General features: G+C 37.1%; 2 protein-coding genes across 2 annotated transcripts in view; one reads left to right on the plus strand and one right to left on the minus strand.

The window, feature by feature from the left end:
- The window catches only part of LOC113235960 (mutS protein homolog 4-like), a 34,119-nt gene extending 16,195 nt beyond the window's left edge, over window positions 1-17,924 (plus strand). Inside the window, exons 10-20 of the mRNA XM_026471882.1 lie at window positions 784-1,113; window positions 4,311-4,414; window positions 5,282-5,384; window positions 6,317-6,433; window positions 7,472-7,573; window positions 9,175-9,288; window positions 9,768-9,838; window positions 11,142-11,279; window positions 13,357-13,564; window positions 16,947-17,208; window positions 17,431-17,924. Of these exons, the coding sequence (XP_026327667.1) occupies window positions 784-1,113; window positions 4,311-4,414; window positions 5,282-5,384; window positions 6,317-6,433; window positions 7,472-7,573; window positions 9,175-9,288; window positions 9,768-9,838; window positions 11,142-11,279; window positions 13,357-13,564; window positions 16,947-17,208; window positions 17,431-17,924 (2,043 nt within the window). The remainder of the gene's footprint in view (window positions 1-783; window positions 1,114-4,310; window positions 4,415-5,281; window positions 5,385-6,316; window positions 6,434-7,471; window positions 7,574-9,174; window positions 9,289-9,767; window positions 9,839-11,141; window positions 11,280-13,356; window positions 13,565-16,946; window positions 17,209-17,430) is intronic.
- Window positions 17,925-18,105: 181 nt separating this feature from the next.
- LOC113236039 (pre-mRNA-processing-splicing factor 8) overlaps window positions 18,106-20,690 on the minus strand; it is a 33,245-nt gene continuing 30,660 nt past the window's right edge. The window contains exons 31-35 of the mRNA XM_026471981.1: window positions 20,255-20,470; window positions 19,523-19,688; window positions 19,086-19,289; window positions 18,650-18,929; window positions 18,106-18,302 (exon numbers count right to left, since the gene is read on the minus strand). Of these exons, the coding sequence (XP_026327766.1) occupies window positions 18,142-18,302; window positions 18,650-18,929; window positions 19,086-19,289; window positions 19,523-19,688; window positions 20,255-20,470 (1,027 nt within the window). The 3' untranslated portion in view covers window positions 18,106-18,141. The remainder of the gene's footprint in view (window positions 18,303-18,649; window positions 18,930-19,085; window positions 19,290-19,522; window positions 19,689-20,254; window positions 20,471-20,690) is intronic.

Here is a 20,690-nt window from a genome sequence, read left to right on the forward strand (position 1 = left end):
TATTATTATCGTTTTCACTGTCAGTATTAATTTCTGTTTTAGGTATGTCTGTTTTTTCTTCTAATTATTTCATACGCGTGTGTGCTTGTGGGAAGATAATGAACGTTTTATCTATCTAGCTATCGAGTACTTTCAACAATTGAAAAACACGGCTCATTTTCCCTGTTATTGCTTTTGCGTCACTTGTTTGTTCGCTGGGGGCATATCGTTTACAAGTGTTTACTACAGAGCAACATCTGATATGATGAATTTATTGCTTATTGATTTAATGATAGCGGTAAGCCAACAATCGATTTTTAGTGAAAATCAACATGTTACAAAAAATGTTACCATCATAAAAAACTTAAGAAGTTACGAGCATTGCTTATTAAAAAATTGTTCATTTCGCATCCCTCGTGGAAGAATGGCATAAGTAAAATTACGACTGAAATGTTTTTTGCTCTATTAGATGCAGAAAACATAACCCACACCCTCTCAAATTATTGTATTTATTATATTATTATATATTTATTATTATATTGTGGAGAGAATGTGGGTTATATTTTCTGCATCCAATGGAGCAATAAACATTTTTGACGTAACTTTATTTATGCCGTGAGGGGTGCGATTTGTGGAAAACCACAAATCGCACCCCTTTGTAGTTATTTTTATAACCTAGATTTTATTCATGACACTCCGGTTTCAAAGTTTCGCCTATATTTGTTATCTTTTGGCAGCTATTAATTTTTTTTTATCATAAGATAACCCAAAATTATTTCATGTTCCATTTACCCAAAAAACCAGGACTTTGAAAATCCTGACTACAAAGAAATAGCAGACCGCATACGAAACATAATACAACAAGATGCCCATTTAGAAAAAGGTGCTCAGGGAAGTTTGCAAAGATGTTTCGCAGTAAAACCAGATATTAACGGCCTTCTAGACGTAGCTAGAAGAACGTACTCAGAGCTCATAGAAGATATACAAAAGATAGTAGAACAATTGAGTGAAGTATATGACCTGCCTATAAGATTGAATCAGAATATGATGAAGGGATTTCATATGGTGATGCCTGTTGCTCCAAAACAAAGAAGGCATTTTAGTGTTGAGGATTTACCGCCTATCTTTATACAGGTAAGTTTTTTTTATTATATTTGTGAATTGATTGTGATTTAAAAAGTTTACAAAAAGAAACATAAAACAGCTAATAAAAACCCTCAACAGATTTATGTGTCGCTGCCATCACATGCTATCAGGCGTCTAACAAAATAATGAATATGTAATACTTAAAAACTATTAACTTTCACAATTTGATAAATGAATTGACTTAAGAATAGTTTTACAGTTTTTTGGTTTACCTATAAGTTTATTAAAAACGTCTCTTGGCAATTTATTGAACAGTAATGGTAACATGTATCTCCAGACACGCTTTCCATAGTTATTGTATGGAGGAAGAACATACCTTGGTAGGTAATTTAGATTACGCAGTTTACCGATTCTTGTCGTTTGTTTTAACATGGCAATTTTATCTATTTGATCACAAATTATGTATATATTTATTTTACTGTGTATATCTAAGGCTCAACTCATATTGGCGCAGAGTCGAAGCGTCGTGACGCCTATATTTTCGCCTATAGTATATTCATCTCTATTTTCCCATTAGTAAGGTACAAATTTGTGTTATGCAAATATGGAAACGGGCGTCGACGCTTGGATGCAGTCGAGCGGCTTCGCGCGTCGACGCGCGTCTCCAAGCGTTGTAATTGAAAAACAGGACTTGACACGACATGACGCTTCGACTCTGCGCCAGTGTGAGTTGAGCCTAAGATTTTACAGTACCTAAACAAGTTGTTACAATCATTTCTATATTTATTTTTAACCGATTGTAGCGGACTGTATCAATGGGTGAAGGGGCGGGTGCTAACAACGAGTGAGCAAGGCCAAGAAAACGTACTAACAGTTTATTAATATTTTTGGAAAACACGTTGTTATCAAAGCAAAACAGAAAACAACACAAGCAAAAGTCAAGAAAAAGGCGCCAAAAACAAACACATTTAAATTTAGAATTTAAATATAAAACTAAAACTTAAAGAGATTATAAAATGTATACAAAAGAGATTTATAGCGACTGCTGCGATTCGCTACACCGATATTGGCACAAAAGATTTTAGTAGCCTTATTTGTAATTTATAAATATCATCTAAGTATGTTTTGTATGTTCTCCCATAACTACTGAGCCCGTACCCAATTATTGAATCTGCCAGTGCGTTGTACAGCATTCTTAATGTTTTGTAAGGTAACTTATGTTTCAGCAAGGAAAGTTTTGACGAGACTGCTCTCAACTTCTTACATACATATTCTATTTGAGATTTCCAGTTAAACTTATTGTCTATTATTAGACCGAGGTACATAATATGCTGTGAGATAGATTCTAATTCACCACAGTTACATAAACAATAGTTAGATAACACAATACAATTCGTGTGCATGCATTGATGAGTGTGCGCACGAATCCCTGGCAGTGTTATACAAAGTGAAATAATAATGTGCTATCATATCGAGTTCTTAGGTTTTCGCGACTGTTACACATAGGAAATGAAACTATTTTTCCGGATTTATATCGCGTATATTCGTTTTTTCAAACAAACCAACGTTTCGGGCCCTTTACAGGTCCAATGGTCACGGTTGGCTGAAGTGGTGCAGTCGTCAACTAGTTATGTCTAATATTAATGCAAACCACCCTATTTTTTCACTATAGTTACAGAAGTTATTAATTAAATACCTTATTTTTAATTTTACAAAGAAACATACCAATTTACGCTACATTATGTTTTATAAATAATTTCATTTTAACAATATGAATTTTATTAAGTTAAATTTATTATTAATTAATAATGGACATTAGAAAAAATTAAAACATATCAATTAGTACTGCAGCCTTGTCTGTTGAGGATTTTTCATCAGAGGAAATACTGAATCCGAAACTGGTGGTACGGAGAAACCATTTTCCATGTTGAAATTAGGATGTTTTTTAATTTCAATGGCCTCTCGCAGTATCCTGGATAAATAACGGACTTCTTTTGCAAGGACCTGGGGTTTGTCAAACATCATTGAATGTGTAGGTTTATCCATGATATGCTCGCAGACTGCAGACTTGTTTACGCGACGGTGTTTGACACGACCATCAACCGTGACCATGGGACCTGTAAAAGGCCCGAAACGTTGGTTTGTTGAAAAAATATATTTATACCAAAATTAAAGATACTGAATGGGCAACACTCTGCAAAAGCCATGCTAAAGAACTTAAAAAGTGTCAGATAGTACGACAAAAACTAAAAAGTTTAATTTTGGTAAATGTATTATGTTATGTAAAAAGTGATGGAACACAAGTTGTTGTTTATGATGGATGTAATATAGTCTTAAGAGATTTTTAATATTTTACATATAACCCAGTCTCGATGTCGCAGCCGCATTGTATAAAGCGCCGTATTACATTACCTACGGCTAGCCGCTTTACAAGCCGGCACTGTTTTCTAATACGGCTACCTCGTATTTAGCCGGATTCTGCAATTCGCCTAAAAAAGTACGCCTCGTTGTAATAGCACGTGGCCACAAAACGACTAACAAATATTGCCACCGGAATACAATAGGGCGTGTCATTGTTACACTGTTTTGAGATACTTAGTTCCAAATATAGCCACGAGTAGAGCTAGGTCATCCAATAAAAATTGCATCCCAAACAGCAACTGTGTCAAAAATAGTGAATGATGGTGTAAAAAAATAACGTAAACAAATTAGCTGCTTTTTCGTACACTAACCTAACCTACTGAATAGGAGGCGCAAGATTTGACCTATGCGTAATTCATAGTCAGGGTGACATTTTCCCTGTGAACAATATAGCTAAACGTAAGCCGCCGCTTTGTAGAACGTATCGTGATCACAATCCGGCTGAAAATGAATTAGCTCCATTTAACGTAACCTAACCGCACTAATCATGTTTTTCCGATAAACATCCAACATATCCTGAAAGAACAACGGTTTCCTTATAATTCGGTTTTCGGGGTTATGAACTTTCGAACAAACATTATTTCGGAAAAAGTAAATTCGAGTTTGTGATAGGTTACCAGGACCAATTTGGGAAATGAACTCTTCTAAATTTGCTCTTGTCTGGGTGTTCTGGGGCGTGCTCCAGAATTCCGTTGTTCTGATACTCATAGTACAGGGAATTCCCTACTTTGAGATCAGGCAGTTGGTGTGGTTATCTGGCACATATTAAAGTTTGTTTTTAAACACTACTTATATTAGCACCTTCAACCATTGTATAATTTTAGGTACAGTACAATGGAGCAAGTGTGACAATGACAACAGAAGAATTAGTTGTGCTTGATCAACAAGCTAAAGAATCTCTCAATGAAATTCAGAAAATGAGTAACATGTGAGTTTTTGTAAATATTGTATACCTACTCATGGACAAATTTCGAGTAACGCTACAAAAATAACGCTTATATGGACCGCATTACCAGGATGAAATATAGTTTGTCAATCTCACTCCTGGTACAGTGATTATATTATCTCTCAAAAAGATATTTTGAATAAAAACCTTTAGTGTGATTTGTGAAGTAAGTTTTTCTTTATTATTATTACGAAAATTATTGAATAGGTATGGATAACCCGGAAAAAGCATACTTACAGTTAAAGCTTTTCAAGAAATACCGGGAATACCGAGATTACCGGTACTGAGCTGAACTCAGCACCGGGAAAAAAAATTTTAGGAACCGGACCGGTTCTGCAAGCCGTAGTGGCGTGTACATGTTGCGTGCGCGTGTGCGTACTTGCCTGTGCGCGTGCCTGCGTGCCTGCGTGCGAGCGTAAACCTCTTCTACTTGTTTATACTAACTCTAAATTTTTGTTATAACTATTAATACATTCAAAGATCGAACACTTAAAAAAAACTCCTTCGATCCGACGGGTTTCAAACCAACGTCTCCTAGAAAAGCGTGCCAGACGCTATGCCAACTAAGCCACGGAATGAGGCAGCGGACCCTATGAATTTTTCTATGTGCTTATTGCAGATCTTTGCTTTAGTTTCTTTAACGACTTTTTTGCCGTAGCGCCATCTGTGAGAAATCTATTTCTTCACTCAGACCTTTACAGCTACCAACAGCTGACCAAAGATGTCGCTTTATTAATTGTAATTAAGTTTATTGAATGGGGTTTATCGTTGGGGTTGAAACACCCCAACGAATTTTTGATTTAATATAAACGAAGTTTTTTATTTAACGCACAATTACCCCAATTTCAGTGTAATATCAGGCTTACTTAAAGAACTGCGACCGTTTATGTCCAGTTTGTACAAACTTTGTGAAGATGTTGCCGAATTAGATATACTGCTAGCTTTGGCCCAAGTAAGTTAAAATTTTATCACGTTGCTTTTACAAGTAGGGTAATTTTTATGTTAGTTTTCTTGACCTGCGACTTGAGCGTAAAATTTTTGTATAGAAAATGTTATTTCTTATGACCGCTAGGGGCGCTGTAACAATGTAATTATAACTTTTTTATAAAAAAAACTACCTCAAAATTGCGTAGAATTACATCTATTTGCCAAGTTTTGTTGAAATCGGTTACCGGAAAATTCTCGACACCGGATTTATCCCCTAGTATGTCACCTTTAGGGATGCAATATTTTCTTCAAATTGAAACGGGACCAATACTGAAGTATCCTTTTTTCAACAAAAAAGGAATCGTCAAAATCGGTTCTAAATCGTTTATGGAGTAATCGTGTAACATAAAAAAAAGTCGAATTGAGAACCTCCTCCTTTCTTGAAGTCGGTTAAAATTTCGCTAGCCACAACTGTCACAGTAAACTCGTGGTATAGGTAATGAAAATTATCCGACAGTGCTAATTAAAATATCTAGCTTTGTTCAAATGATTATGTTGATTCTATGCGATTAGAAGTACTATGTATTTCACACCCTTGATATAATATGGCCACATCTGCAAATATAATTTGTTTCATGTAGTTCGTATTATTTTTAAGACTTTCATGTGATAAAAGCACCTTTGACGTATGATCACACGTTTCGTATAACAAGATTACGAAATATAGATAAGTATTACACGTTATAATATAGGCTGAAAAATTATTTCTGCAAGTGAATCAAGAGCAATAGTTTGTGCTTTTAATTCAACAGAAAACACTTTAAAATAAAATAACGTGCACCTCAAAGACCACAAGAAGACATTAAAAATGGAAACATAGTTACATGCTCTGTAACTACGACTTATTGCACTATGCCAAATAAGGCCAATTTGGTATATGGGCTGATTTTGTTTCAGGCCACTTCAATTGGCTCCTACATAAGACCGGATTTTAACACATATATGGATATACGGAATGGTGTGCATCCTTTACTTGATTATAACAGTCAAGTAATGCCTGTACCTAATGACATTGTAAGCGATTTTTCTTATTTTGCATTATGCCTTTTAAAGTACTACTTTTGTACTGTTGTTTATGAAACATTGTTTATAAACGAGATATGAAATAAAAAGTTGGGTGCAGTCAATGTAAAATTGATCTAAACGGGTAAACCAAGTATTAAACTGCCTCCGTGGCCGAACGGTTACCATGCGACGCAGAGGTCCCAGGTTCGATTCCCGAACCGGGAGAAATATTTGTATGGCCTACATTTATTTCTCTCGTGAGTTTGGGTGTAATTTGTGGTTGTCTATGCGTGTGTCCATGGCACCCGCGACACAGGGTTTCCCTAGTGCGGGACTATGTTGAGTACGTAAAAAAAATGTCCACATTTAAGCGTGAAACACATAGAGAGCGGGTGCAGGTCGGGCGTGTGTCGGGTCGGCTTTAAAGTAATATTTAATATTTATGAATACATTAAGGTTCTTTAAAATAACGTAGGCATTAAAAATTTTTCAAAATTAAGTATTTTAATGAATCAAGACGCACTTCTCCATCAATCTCCGTCATCAACTGCCTCCGTGGCCGAATGGTTACCATGCCGGACTGCCACGCAGAGGCCCCAGGTTCGATTCCCGGGCAGGGAGAAATATTTGTATTCCCTTCATTTATTTCTCTCGTGGGTTTGGGTATAATTTGTGGTTGTCTATGTGTGTGTCCATGACTCCCGCGACACAGGGTTTCCCTAGTGCGGGGCTTTGTTGAGTGTGTGCGTTATTATTATTAATCATAATCATTTTTGTAAAATGTGTATTTTAAGTAGGTACTTTAAAGGTATGAAGAATGTGACCAAATTTCAGTTAGGTACTTTGACCGTTTAAATTATTTTTACGCTAACTTTATTAACGTAAAGTTTTGTTGTTAGAAACTAAAGAAGTATTTGAAAGGATATATGATAGATATAGTTAAAATTATCGAAGTAAATAGAATATGACCTATTGCAACTGGTAAAACTTCCTTATCCTTCATGGTACTTTTGTAAGAAGTATCGATAACACGTTTCTGATTTTTAGTTTGCGAGTCCGGAATACAATTTCACAATAATAACCGGACCAAACATGGGAGGGAAGAGCATTTACATCAAGCAGATAGCGCTTATGCAGATCATGGCTCAGGTTTGCACTTCAAGTCATTTCAAACCATATTTTCATTTCTCGATTATCTGTTGATTGGTTAGCGAATTTGCTACATAACGATTACATTAAAAGTGACGTAAAGCAAGGTGAAGCGCGTTTTGCGCTTTGTCGACATATTATGTTTACCATATAAAAACAGCTACTGCTCGGCGGGTGGTGCTAGTAATGGCAACTTAAACTTCATCCGTCACGCGTCCCAGAGATACAAGGGGACCTACCATAACCTTTCCAAAAACAATCTTATTTCAATGTAAGCTTAAATTAAGCTTGTTATAATATTACTCATGTTCGTACCAAGACAAACTTGTGTACCAACAAATGTATTATTGCTAAAATGACTGAAACAACGAATGATTTCCCAATATCGCTATGTGAACTGTTTAATGCCATCTCTTTCTTTTTTGATGTTCCGAATCGTGTTATCGTAGTATAATGTTAAAGTAGTACTTAATAAGTTAGTAAGTGGTACTTAATGTTATTTACATACAGAGAATTATGCCAAAAAAAGGAAAGTATGTAAATATGAAATCTATTAAAATTAGGTTGTTTTCAATTATTATTCCGCATTTTCATGAAGAAAAATAAATAAAACAAGCTGAGTCTTGATGGTCACGTTCGGAATTCGGAACTATAGTCTAGTGTCAACTGTTGGTTTCGCCAAGGAGCATATAGATGGCGCTGTCATAATTTTACGAAATAAACATCGCGTATTTTTATTTCATGAGAAATTATTTCCTATATGCTATTAAATAAAAAATAAACGAAATATTGAAGAGATATATGTAAATAAATAAGTTCAACTTAACTTTTAATCATTACTAATCAATATTAAAACAATAAAACTGAAAATAGTATTGTTTCCATTGCATCCGTGTAACTATTTTAAGATTGCTAAATTTGACATAAGAGCAATATTACTTTAATATGAAAGTCGCGTCATGGTACAAATGAATAGTCACAAAGCTGCCAATAAAACATCATAGTTTTAACATTACAAATAAGCTTACTTTAAGCGCGTTATGGTACGAAAAGTCAATGTAGGGTTAAAGTAATATTGTTTTAAGAGGTTGTGGCAGGCCCAAGGTGTCCCTTACAATTTGGTACTATAGCTTAAAGCTACACTGTGTCTCTCTCTACCAAACAGCCGCGTTTTCACCCACCATTAAAAAAATATTTGAGTGAGGGAAGCGCCAATAGACTCCTTCCTACAAGTTGTCGCGGGAAGGCTGGACAGTGTTGTACACGGCAGGTTCAACGAGCTGCACGCAACACGTGCGTCTCGGTAACCGACCCAACGTTATTGTACGTTGTGTAGCTGTTATTATATTTTCGTGCTAACGTAGTTATTAAGGTTTTTGTTTCCTAACAATCTTGTGGACCAATAAGCTGTCTGAAAATAAAGATAATTAATTTTTTGTAACAAATTTTTTTTTTACCAAACTAGCAAAATCCTTAGGGACACCGTGTGTTTCTGTGACGCATGACGAATTAATAACAGAGTAATCAGAAATAAAACAAAGACCTTTTTTTACAAAGTTAATGAGCGACAAAGATAATCAATTGTTTAACCAATTTTGCAGCTTGGTTGCTATCTACCTGCAACTAATGCGGTACTTCGATTATGTGACCGAATATTTTCTAGAATTGGTTTCAACGACAGTGTTGAACTTAATGCTTCTACTTACGTTTTTGAGGTAAGAGCTGAGAACTAACTTAGAGCTAAGTAGGTACTTTTGAATTTTCAAAATGTACTTTTTGGTTTGTAAGGTGGAGGCGCCAGTTGCCGACAATGGTGCTATTGTTTTTTATATTAACATATTTTTTTTAAATTCATTTCTAATAAGATTAAACGGGGTACCCGTTACCGGACTGCCACGCAGAAGTCCCAGGTTCGATTCCCGGGCCGGGACAAATTCGCAACATCCATCCACACTACAGCCAGTATTACAATAAGTTTCATGATTGTTTATTTAGTAAAGGCAAACTAGTGGAGTGGTTCGGGATGCACGTTCACACAAGGCGAGAGTGAGCGAATTCAATGCACGTGTGGTACGGAAATTAGTAGTCGTTCTAATTTAGTGTATGGTCTAGAAACACTACATAATGGATTGTCTCTATTTACACGACGCCATTAATGGCTTGGCTTTGTGGAATATTAATAGATTTGCTTCAGATGAAAGAAATGCAACACATAATGACGGGATTGACATCTTCAAGTCTCGTAATTATCGACGAACTCTGCAGGTTAGTGTTTTTAATAGTCAATTCAAATACCAAACAGTTTATATAGATTTTAAGACTTTCGTGGTTATTCACTAAATGATTGTCACGGTTATTAGTCAACCAGTGACCATGGAGCGTGCAACCGTTCCGAAATATCGGGAAAATAAAACGAAGTCATACCGTGGTAAGAAACCTGATACTAGTGATAATCACCAAACAGTTTTTTCGATCAAAGAAAGGAAAACAATTCCGAAACTTTTCATGCACGCTCGGAAAAATATTGAGATGCGAAACGTGCAAATTTGATATAATAAACCAAAATACATTAACGATTAAATGCTCGTACTAGGATTTGGTCAAAATTCGCTGCGTTCCACCTTTGTTTACTCCGGTAGTGAATAAACCGCGATGAATCACTACAATAGATTATTCGTTAGGATTACTGAAGTCATTCAAAGTAACTCATAAGGAATTTGAAGGTAATCGGTCACCCGTAAAAGGCACATGCATGAGCACGTGTTCAAAAACACACGCACAAAATAAAAAACTAGTATAATCTTGCGCAAGTCAAATAAATAAAACTTGTCATTAGCACGTGTTAAGGCACGTGTAAAAATAGCTGTACGTTCCCAAGTAAATAAAAGTACTTAAATAAATAATCGTGGAACCGGACTATTACGGCGTGTCTACACAGGGTCGACTCCCGCCTTCGGCAGACCACTTCGCCTTGCCGTAAGAAGCGCAGGTGACTCACCATTTACACAGACTCGAATGCCCCGCCTTTCCGGCAAGCGAATTCGGCTGACGAAGGCGATGCAGTCGACGTGTTGTTTACACCGAGTTGACTGCCGCCTTCGCCGAAATCACCAAGTCGTTAGAAATACAAGTTTACGCACAAAGACAACAAATCGTTAGAAACATTCAACAACTAATGGGTTAGGTAGATATTCTTTGGCTCCCAGAACGCGCATCGTGGGGGAGCGACCGCAGACACGATGAAAACTTGTTTGGTCGACAGTCGCTTGCCGTAGCATTTGCACCTAATCGACTCGGTCGACTTTGACTGCAATCTATGGTCGTCAGGCAACTCAGTATTTAGCTCGATAGCATGTCGCCTTCGGCGGTCAAACGAAGGCACCTACTCGACTCAATCGACTTCGGTACCGATCTACGGTCGTCAAACGACGTAATTGGGTAGGTTGCAGCCTTCGGCGGGTATGCGAAGGCGAACTGTCGACCTAGTGTAAATACGCCATTAGAATAGGCCAATGTCCTAGACTGGACTGTATAGACATTGATACGGTTTATAAAAGCAACTTTTTAGGGGAACGTGTGCAGAAGAAGGCACCAGCATGGCTTGGTCGATTTGCGAAGAGTTGCTGTTGACTGAGGCGTTCACTTTCTTCACGACGCATTTCATATATTTAACTAGACTGCAGGATTTGTATTTTAACGTTGTCAAGTAAGTTATTGGGAAGCAGTAATAAACTAGTTGAGACAGTACATGACTCTTATATAAATCATAGAGTCTATCAATCTTACAGTGTATGTGTATTAATTATTTTGATGTATTTTCATACGTATACATACAATTATTTGGAAGTATTTAAACATACACACACCCACACACATCTGTTACAGTTTAATATGTACATATATACAATAATTTTAATGTTATATTCAAGTACTCAAGTATGCTTGCGTATGTTGTTCCCATCCTCACTTAGGGTCCTTAACTGAAAATCGTGCTGGAAACGCATTGCGTTTTCCAGCAAATACTGAGTTTGTGATCCTTTTGTTACCGCGGCTGGCACCACACAAAGTATCTCAATATTTAGTGTTCTTTTTATTATTTGTGTGAATAGTTCGTGTTTTAATTTATTCAAATTTTTGTATATACATTTTTCTTTCGTGTTTTTGTTTCGTAATTATTTATTTATGTTTTACGTTGAATGTTTTGATCATGTTTTGTTTTAGTTCTGTTTTGTTTCGTTTCCACTTTTTTGTCTTTTGTGGTGTCATTGTGGTAAACAAATAAATGTATTTTCTTTCTTTCTTGCTATAAAAATCATAGATACGATTCCCACCGCGGGTTTATAACAGAGATTTTTGTCTTCTAATGCGTTAATGGTGAAGAAAAACCACGCGATGAAACTGCATCGGAAGACGTGTATTGTGAGTACGACATTCGAATAGGGTCAGCTCAGAAGACTATAGGCTGAACTGTCTTCTTGGTAAAGGCTTAGTTACAGGACTGCTAAGGTTTGATGATGCTATAGAAACTAAAGGTGTTGACTCCCATTCTTGTATCTATAAATATGTAGGCAGAAATCTGCCGCTAAGCAGTAATATGAGCATAAATGCGGTCCGGTTTTGAAGGGTAAGGGTGCTGGTGCAATTACAGGCACATGGAACTTTTCAACTTATGGCTCAGGATGATGGGCGCAGTAACAGTATTCCTAAGGTCTTTGCGATTTAAAGCTCTGAGTGGCACTGTAACTGCTATGGATAGGCGAGCACCAGGCGAACGAGTTGTTTGCCCCGTCACTTGATATTGTAAAAAAAATGGAATGGGAGCGTTTGCTTGACGTTCAAAATGTGTCAAATTTATATTATTTTTATTTATAAATTTACATACTCACATTTAAATTTTATTTTACGATCATACTCCCTTAATAGAGATACATTAACGATGCTGATATAAAAATGTCAATAATTAAGTACTGTATTTGACAAAGGCTTTTTCATTATAACACGAAAATGATTTTTTCAAATTGTTTTGTTACAACCTGTAAAATAATAATGTGACAACCCTATGCTCCGAGCGACATGTAGGACGCGCTCAACAGGCAAAAGTTGCACTACTCTCTTTATACTATGTCTCAATAGTCTTCGTAAGTGTCGTTGAATGTAAATCTTAGGCTGCAGGCAGTTTGACTGCATGTTTGCAATTAATGCGTGAAGTCGTAATCAAGTTCATGCGGCCGAGACCACGACTTCATGCAGTTGATAACCTTCATGCAGTCGAGGTTTCGGATAACGACTTTACGCATTAACTGCATGCAGTCGAAACCGACTTCATGCAGCCGAGATCGACTGCATGCAATTAATGCGTGAAGTCGTTTTCAACTGCCTCCGTGGCCGAACGGTTACCATGCTGGCCTGTCACGCAGAGGTCCCAGGTTCGACTCCCGGGCCGGGAGGAATATTTGTAGGGCCTACATTTATTTCTCTTGTGAGTTTAAGTGTAATTTATGGTGTTCATAGCGTGTGTCCATGACACCCACGATACAGGGTTTCCCTAGTGCGGGGCTATGAGTGTGTGCGCGTTATTAAAAAAAAAACTTCATGCAGCCGAGACTTCGTTGTTGCTGACGACTTCACGCTTTAACTGCAAACATGCAGTCAATCTGTTAGCAGCCTTACGTATGTTATTTGGCAGTTATAAAAATATTACACTGTCAAAGTAATGTATAGTAATATTTAAAGTTCTAACATCAATTTCCTGCTGTGTTATTTTACCCCATATATTTGTCCAGTCGGCATACAGTAGTAACAGAAGAAGAAATAGCAGACACGCAAAGCAACTCAAATCCGCAAGAACGTTTGGTGTACCAACACAAAATTGAACCTGGAACTACTAAGGTAGAGCGTTACGGCTTGGCACTCGCCGCTAAAACGAATCTTCCTGAAAACACTGTCAAATTGGCTATGGAACTTGCTGAACTCATATCACAGACTAAGAAGGTTTGTGGATTACGTACTTATTATTAGTTATATCCTCAAAATAAACAAAAACATTTGGCCAAGATGATAAACTTCTTTCCACGGGCATAAAGCTTATAATCGAAAGATGGGAGTTTTTGAAAATTAATCCACAATGCCATTTCGGATAAAAATAACATCTCAAAACTTTGTGAAACACGAACCTGAGAAGGCACGATACCTACATACGTATTGGTCTTCTTGACCACTTGACCGTTATTAATTACGAATCCTTATTTATAGGCAACACCTAATTACAAAATTAAATGTTGATTGTTACGGGGAATTGTAATTAGGCTCAATATACATTGCCGCAGAACGGAAGCTTCAATTTAGCCTCGTTGCAGGCGATGACGTGCGTTTCGCCAGAAAGCTCGCGAATTGTCGCAACTGCGCGTTGAGGCTGTTAAATATGGTTCACTTGTTTAGTCTAGATCTTTTACATGATTAGAATGGTGGATATTGTTATTTTATTTATTTGTGAAGTAGAAGATAAAAGAAAGAAGAACAAAAAACTAAAAGAGATATTTGGATTTTTATGAAAGAAACGAAACTTTTTGGCCAATATCAAACGTTTTGCAAATATTATACATTCACTTCTGTGTAGTAAGTCAATGTACTGTACACCTGTTTCGTGTGTAAGATTTTTGATGTCGCACTGCGCGTCTCTTTACAATACAACCGCAGATTTGCTGGACGCCCTCGACAGTAGTTGCGGGAATCCTCGAGAAGCGCGGTAATGGCGCATTTACATTCAGTCGCCTGCCCCTTTCGGCAATTACTTCGCCTTGCCTAAAGCCATCTGCCAACTTCACTAGCAGTAGAGCTCCTTGTGAAAGAGTTCGTCTAGGGAAGTACTGCCACCTTACCTATTTCTGCCGCCAAGCAGTAATCTGGTGGTGGTGAAATTACAGGCACATGGGACTTGTCAACTTAGGTCTTAAGGTGACGGGCGCAGTGGTAGTGCCCCTCAGATCTTTGCGATTTAAAGCTCTGAGTGGCACTGCAACTGTAATGGACAGGCGTGTGGCTTACCATCAGGCGCACAACTTGTTCGTCTCGTCACTTGATATTATAAAAAAATTCTTATCGCGGTGGGGCGCGGCCGCGTATACGTTGAAATCTGTTTGGTCGGCTGTCGCTTGCCGAAGGCGACCGTGTCGCCCATAGCGTTTACATCTAGTTGCTTCGGACCACTACGACGTCAGACGACTCACAACATACCCCGGGTGGTTTGCCCCCTTTGGCGGGCAAGCGACATTTGCCCGTCGCGACGGGTAACGCGTCGACCTGATGTAAGGGTGTATTTCCACCGGCGAGGCGAGACGAGACGAGTCGAGATGATTTTTAAAACTTGTATGGCAAAATATCAATTCTCTATCTAGTGCATCTTCGAGGTGGGAATGGTCGGGATTGACGAGGATGGGCGAGACGAGATTTGTAATATTTGTTGATGTAACATTGAACCGTATTGCTGCCTACATAGAGAGTCTATGTAGAGTTATTAACTCTGCAACGGAAATACGATTCACGACGTCTCGTACGATATCGCGCGTGCTCGCGGTGGCTATTATTGTCATCGCGAGATTATGGGATAGTTTCCGAAATTATGTAAATATTAGATATTTCAAAAAATGTACTTTGTGCTGTTTTCAAAAATATGTAATCACTACACTATTTTAAAAAAGGTATACTTTTATTTCAGAGAAAAATAAACAAACTAGTCAATGAAAAATATACATATAGTCCCGGTGTCATACATGTCTCCATGTATCCATACCATTTTCATAAATATTTACACAATGCATATTATACATTATTCGAAATCTATACCAGAAATCATAAAAACGACTACAATTTAAAAATAATTTTAATGAAATAAAAATCGGTTACAAAATCTAATGTTCAAATTTGAAAAGCACGGGCCGCAATACAAATCAACGAGAGGTAAACGCGTCGAGAGCACACTAGCAAAAAGCAAAAAAGCCATTAGCTTGGTTTACAACGAATTATATAGAATTCGTCGCTGACATTTGGCAGCTATGACGGTCGGTTGGTAGCTCTTGCAGAGACGGTCCTAACAATATTTATAATTGCATTCAAATATACACAATTAGATTGTGATTTTACCATAATTATGTAACAACTTTTAAAACATTGCATCGTTTTCAAAAATATATATACACAATATAGTTGCAATATAATGTAAACACACCAGCGCCAGTTGTAAACTTTTTATGTGTATTTTGCTAATTCGTAATAAATGGGATAAAAGATTATAAATACAAGTTATTTTCGAAAAAGTTCTTTTTATTTTTATTTATTTATTTTATCTTAGAGTGTACAAACAGCTTATTACAACATGATTATTTCTTCTTACAGTATCTTCATCTGATTCTTCTTCCGTTAACATATTTAATAATAAGAATTTGCGGGACATGGTACTTTAGCTGCGTGTTTATTCGCTAGACGAATTGAACAGCACTGTGTCTTCACTATCCATAACCATAGCGCAAGCTCGCGAGTACTCGCACGAGCCAGCGCGTGATCGCGCGAGCTCGCGATGGCAATTTTTGGTGGAAATAGGTCGGCGAGATTTCAATTCTCGCATCGCCTCGTCTCGTCTCTCCTCGCCGGTGGAAAAGCACTTTAAATGCAACATTATTCTCCGGAACACCCACGACCTGATGTTTGGCTCGTATCTAGTTAGTATTAGTATATACGTTACACAGTTTATTATGCTATGTACAATTTCGTTACGAAAATTCGCTTTAATTCCGTTCACGGCAATCTACAATAAGCCTTATACGCAAAATGTAATGCGAGATAAGTTTTGTAGCTGCCTGATAGTGCATTGTGCACTAAATAAATGCCACGTGATACTTGAGTACAAATTGTAACTAAGTGTGATATAAAGTCATTGGAAGTCATCATGTGTCATATAATCTAATCGAGTTTTTTGTTTATTTTGGTTCCGCGGAGTTTCTTAGGTCACCAGAGCAATGTCGATTGACGCCAGATCCTATCTTCGTTCGTATTTTTATTTTGTTCACGCTGAAAACAAATGATGGATACAAGATAAGCAATACAATAACCGACCTAGCGATAATTTTTCGGATCTCAACTGGCAGGTCAATAATATTTTGAAAAACGTCAATATGGTTACATTTTTCCATAATAAACAAGACAAAAACTAACTTGAACATATATTTATGTTCCTTCTATACAAAATGGTTGTTGACCTCAGTAACATTGATATCTTCGGCTTAAATTTCAATCTATTTAATCGTTAACGAAATCTTGGTAGTCTTCAGAAATAATACTAATTTTATTACAAAGTACTATAATGTATTGCATGTATCAGCCGCAAGAAATCGATACACCTCAAAGTAACGATGAAGCTCTCCTTTATAAATTAAACGCTGAATTGAGACAAGAATATAGAAAACATCCGAATTCAGGCAATGTGAAAAAAATAATAAGAAAGTTCAAAGAAGAACATTCGCAATTAATAGAAAGAATAAGGCAAAGAGACAGAAGTAACATAAGAATTGATAGTAGTGCTAATTATTCAGATGACAATTCAAGGAGACAAACCTCTCTGACCAAACAAAATAAAATTGAATGCTCTAACACAAATATTTCTTTTTACGAGCAAATACAAAGAAGTAGTGCTTTAAGAACGCCACCTCGAGTAAAGCCTGTTATAATATGCAATGCCTCTGATGTTGATAGTGATAATTTAAATGGACATAACACGTTCAGCGCTCAATCACCTGAAGAAATAAGATCGAATACGGACAAGAATAAAAATCTGAGATCAAAAGTTGTTTATAGTACATCTGCAGACGATGCCGGAAACGGGCACACAAACGAAAGAAATTATACGTCGGTAAAATCTTCCAACGAACTTTTAACATCTGTCATGAACATTGATAATGACGATTTGATAAATGAGACACAAGATGATAAAGATAGCTCAAACAATATTTCGAATAATGATATAGCATGTATCAGTATAGAAACAAGAAATATCGAAGCAAAATCATTCGCAAATGATTGCAATAAAAACATATCTAATATAAATGGTAATGATAATTCAAATCCTGATGAAGAAAATGATATAGATTTGATTGACGTCAGCAGCGAATCTGACATAGCCGAGGCGCTGACTCAATTCTTAGGGTCAGTCGAAGAATCGAATATGGATAAGACCATTGACGATACGTCAATTGATGAAGAGCTGGTACGAGAAACTGTGAATGAGATTAATGAGGATCTAGCTAGACAAATTAGTATTGGTAGTATTATTTTAACTCCGCCTATGGATTTTAGAGATTAAAACATAATTACACGCGACGTGTATTTGATTACAAAATCATTCGATGTGCAAAGTTCGAAGACAATCCAAATGTTGTAACATCCCTGCTTTGTAAAAAATTTGCAACTAAATAAAAATGCACTTCTTGAATTTATTAAAACTTTTATTAAGTCTTATATACAATTCAATTCAAACTTATGCATAAAATATTATATTCACCTTATCTACTAGCACAGCTTTAAGCAAAGAAGTCTTCTCTGTCGGCGGCCAAAGTCGGCGCTGTGGCGTCCTCCATGGCTGCAAAATTCATGAAATGCGCCGGTCGATGAACTTCATGGTAAAATTCGCGTGGATTGCCCAATTGTACGCCATACTTCATGTTCGGATCGTGGCGTACACCTGAGAAAATTATAGCATAATTATAGTGATTTGCTGATTTAAAATCAAAGGAGACTAGAATGTCTTACCAATCACACTGCTTTTGCAACTGTTATGTACTATTGCTGAGATTTATAAAACAATCTAACTTCGACTGAGCAAAGACGTCGCCGACTAAGTTTTTCGTATGTACTTAACGAATTTTGCCCAAGTTTAACAAAGTAAATTAAACTTTGAATTTACTTCGTAATTTGTTACTTAGACAAAGTTCGTTTTACAAGAGCTAATATATCATAGATGTAATAATACTATACGTAACGAAGTCAGAAGACAAGCCTCTGAAATAAAACGATTGAATTGAAACTTACCCATAAAGTTGTAATTCCAACTGCCCTGTGATGGAACCATGAAGTATCCCAGGAAACGATCAGATAGTAACATTTGCACTCTTTCATAATGACTGGGCAAATAGCCTTTAGGGTTATTTCCACGGTCCGTATTACGCGAACCCCATTCGTAGCCGCTAGGTGTAAGTTTGTACGCGGTGAGGGAGCATGACCCTGGTGTGAATGAGCACGTAATGATGATTGTCTTCTCGCCGTCCCAGGTTGGATTCTCGGCCATGACTTTTGCGTGTGTTGTAATATCCTGATAAGAAAATAGATATTCGAATAAAAATCAACACCGTAACAATTAGTGTAATCATTAGAACCAATTGGTCTTGAAAGGATGGTGTTCCATTTTTCGCGTGGAAGATTATTTCACTTTGTTCATGTAAATTTTAACAGTAAAGTAATTAATTACCTGCGGCGAGAGCTGCGGCAGCTCGTTAGGCTGCGTGTGCATCCAGCCGAGTGGCTGTAGGTGCGCGAGCGCGGGGTGCTTAGGCAGCTGCCGTGGCAGGTGCACCTGCTGGTGCGTGCCCCACTGCGGCGGTAGAACCGCACAGTGTACCTCGCGGACCATCGGGTTGTCCGCGGGCGACGTGCCGTATAAGTAGCACGCGATCTACATAAAAAAATTGATAATTTTACTACCATTACTTTAATAATACCTCTGCCAAAAGCACTTTTTTCAGTAACTATTACACTGAAACTAAACATTAATATACATAGTTTTACCTGACATATTTTGAATTTAATACTTACTTAAAATTATACAGGGTACATAACGTGTAAACGAAAATTAATGTTTATTTATAAAAATGATTAAATAATACATCTAGCAGTAACATCTCTTACCTGCGACCGAAGATCCGATATTGTCACGAATTTCTTGAGCAAATTCTTTGGCAGGATGTAAGTGTAACCACTCTCCTTGATATCATCAGAGCTCACGTAAATGTGGTTAGTTCGCAAGTGTAGATTCGTCGCGGAGATAGCTCTTACGCGCCATTCCGTCTTTGAACTAGAAGAAATAGACAATAATAGCTTAAACAAAATTCTCTCCTCTTTCTACACTATTATTTATTAAGCAGCTTCGATATAGACTCCAAAGATCCGGTAAATTGCTACAAACATCGCCTGTCTTCCAATCTGCCTGAAGATAACTATTTATATGTAAGAGCGTATTTTCAATAAATACTGCATCAAAGGTTATAATAATTTTCTTCACTGGGTGAGTTTCGCAATTCGCAAACATATTAGATAAAAAACTTGAAATCATTGCCCACTCATTATATGTTGCAGTGTTAAACATGGCCCTTCTAGGGTTTAAGCCATAGTCCGGCCTTGCACGTTGGGGACTTCAGACGTTTGAAAAAGGATTGTGAACCTACATCGACGTGCAATTTCATCACGATGTTTTCCTTCATTATTGACTAGGGCTTCTGGGTGAGCAGAACCCGCTTGGGTATAACAGCCTTGTCTATCGTAAAGCAAAACACAGGGACAGCTAACGCAATACAGTAGATCCTATGTCTCCATGACCAGCACCGGATTTACGTTATTAAAGAAAACAATTGCTTTACGCACCTGAACGTCTGAGACTCGTAGTTACTGGTAGTGGAAGTGATAATCTCATCTCCGTGTTTGTTAACCGTTCGGGTGGTTGTGGCAGTGAGTTGACTTTGTTCCTTGCTTTGCTTCTCGATCTCTGCGATTTGTTGACGTTGTGCTGATGGCGCCGAGATCTCCATACCCAGAATAATGTCTCGGATTTCCGATTGGGTCAGTGACGCTACGTTTACACTGAAAAAGTGAGTAGGTGTTACTTAACTAGAAAAAAAACACATTGAGACTTTGCCTAGTGTTTGGAAATGAAAGGATTACATTATTTAATACACGAATAATTGCAGTAACGTCAATAACGTATGCACAAATATAAAAAATACACATACATGTTTATTGGCTATAATAATTATGATTGTTTGAAAAAATAGACTTATTTTAAATTCTCTCATAAGTTAAT

This window comes from Hyposmocoma kahamanoa, unplaced genomic scaffold (assembly GCF_003589595.1).
Source record: "Hyposmocoma kahamanoa isolate Upper Pololo Valley unplaced genomic scaffold, ASM358959v1 88, whole genome shotgun sequence".
Classification (NCBI taxonomy): domain Eukaryota; kingdom Metazoa; phylum Arthropoda; class Insecta; order Lepidoptera; family Cosmopterigidae; genus Hyposmocoma; species Hyposmocoma kahamanoa.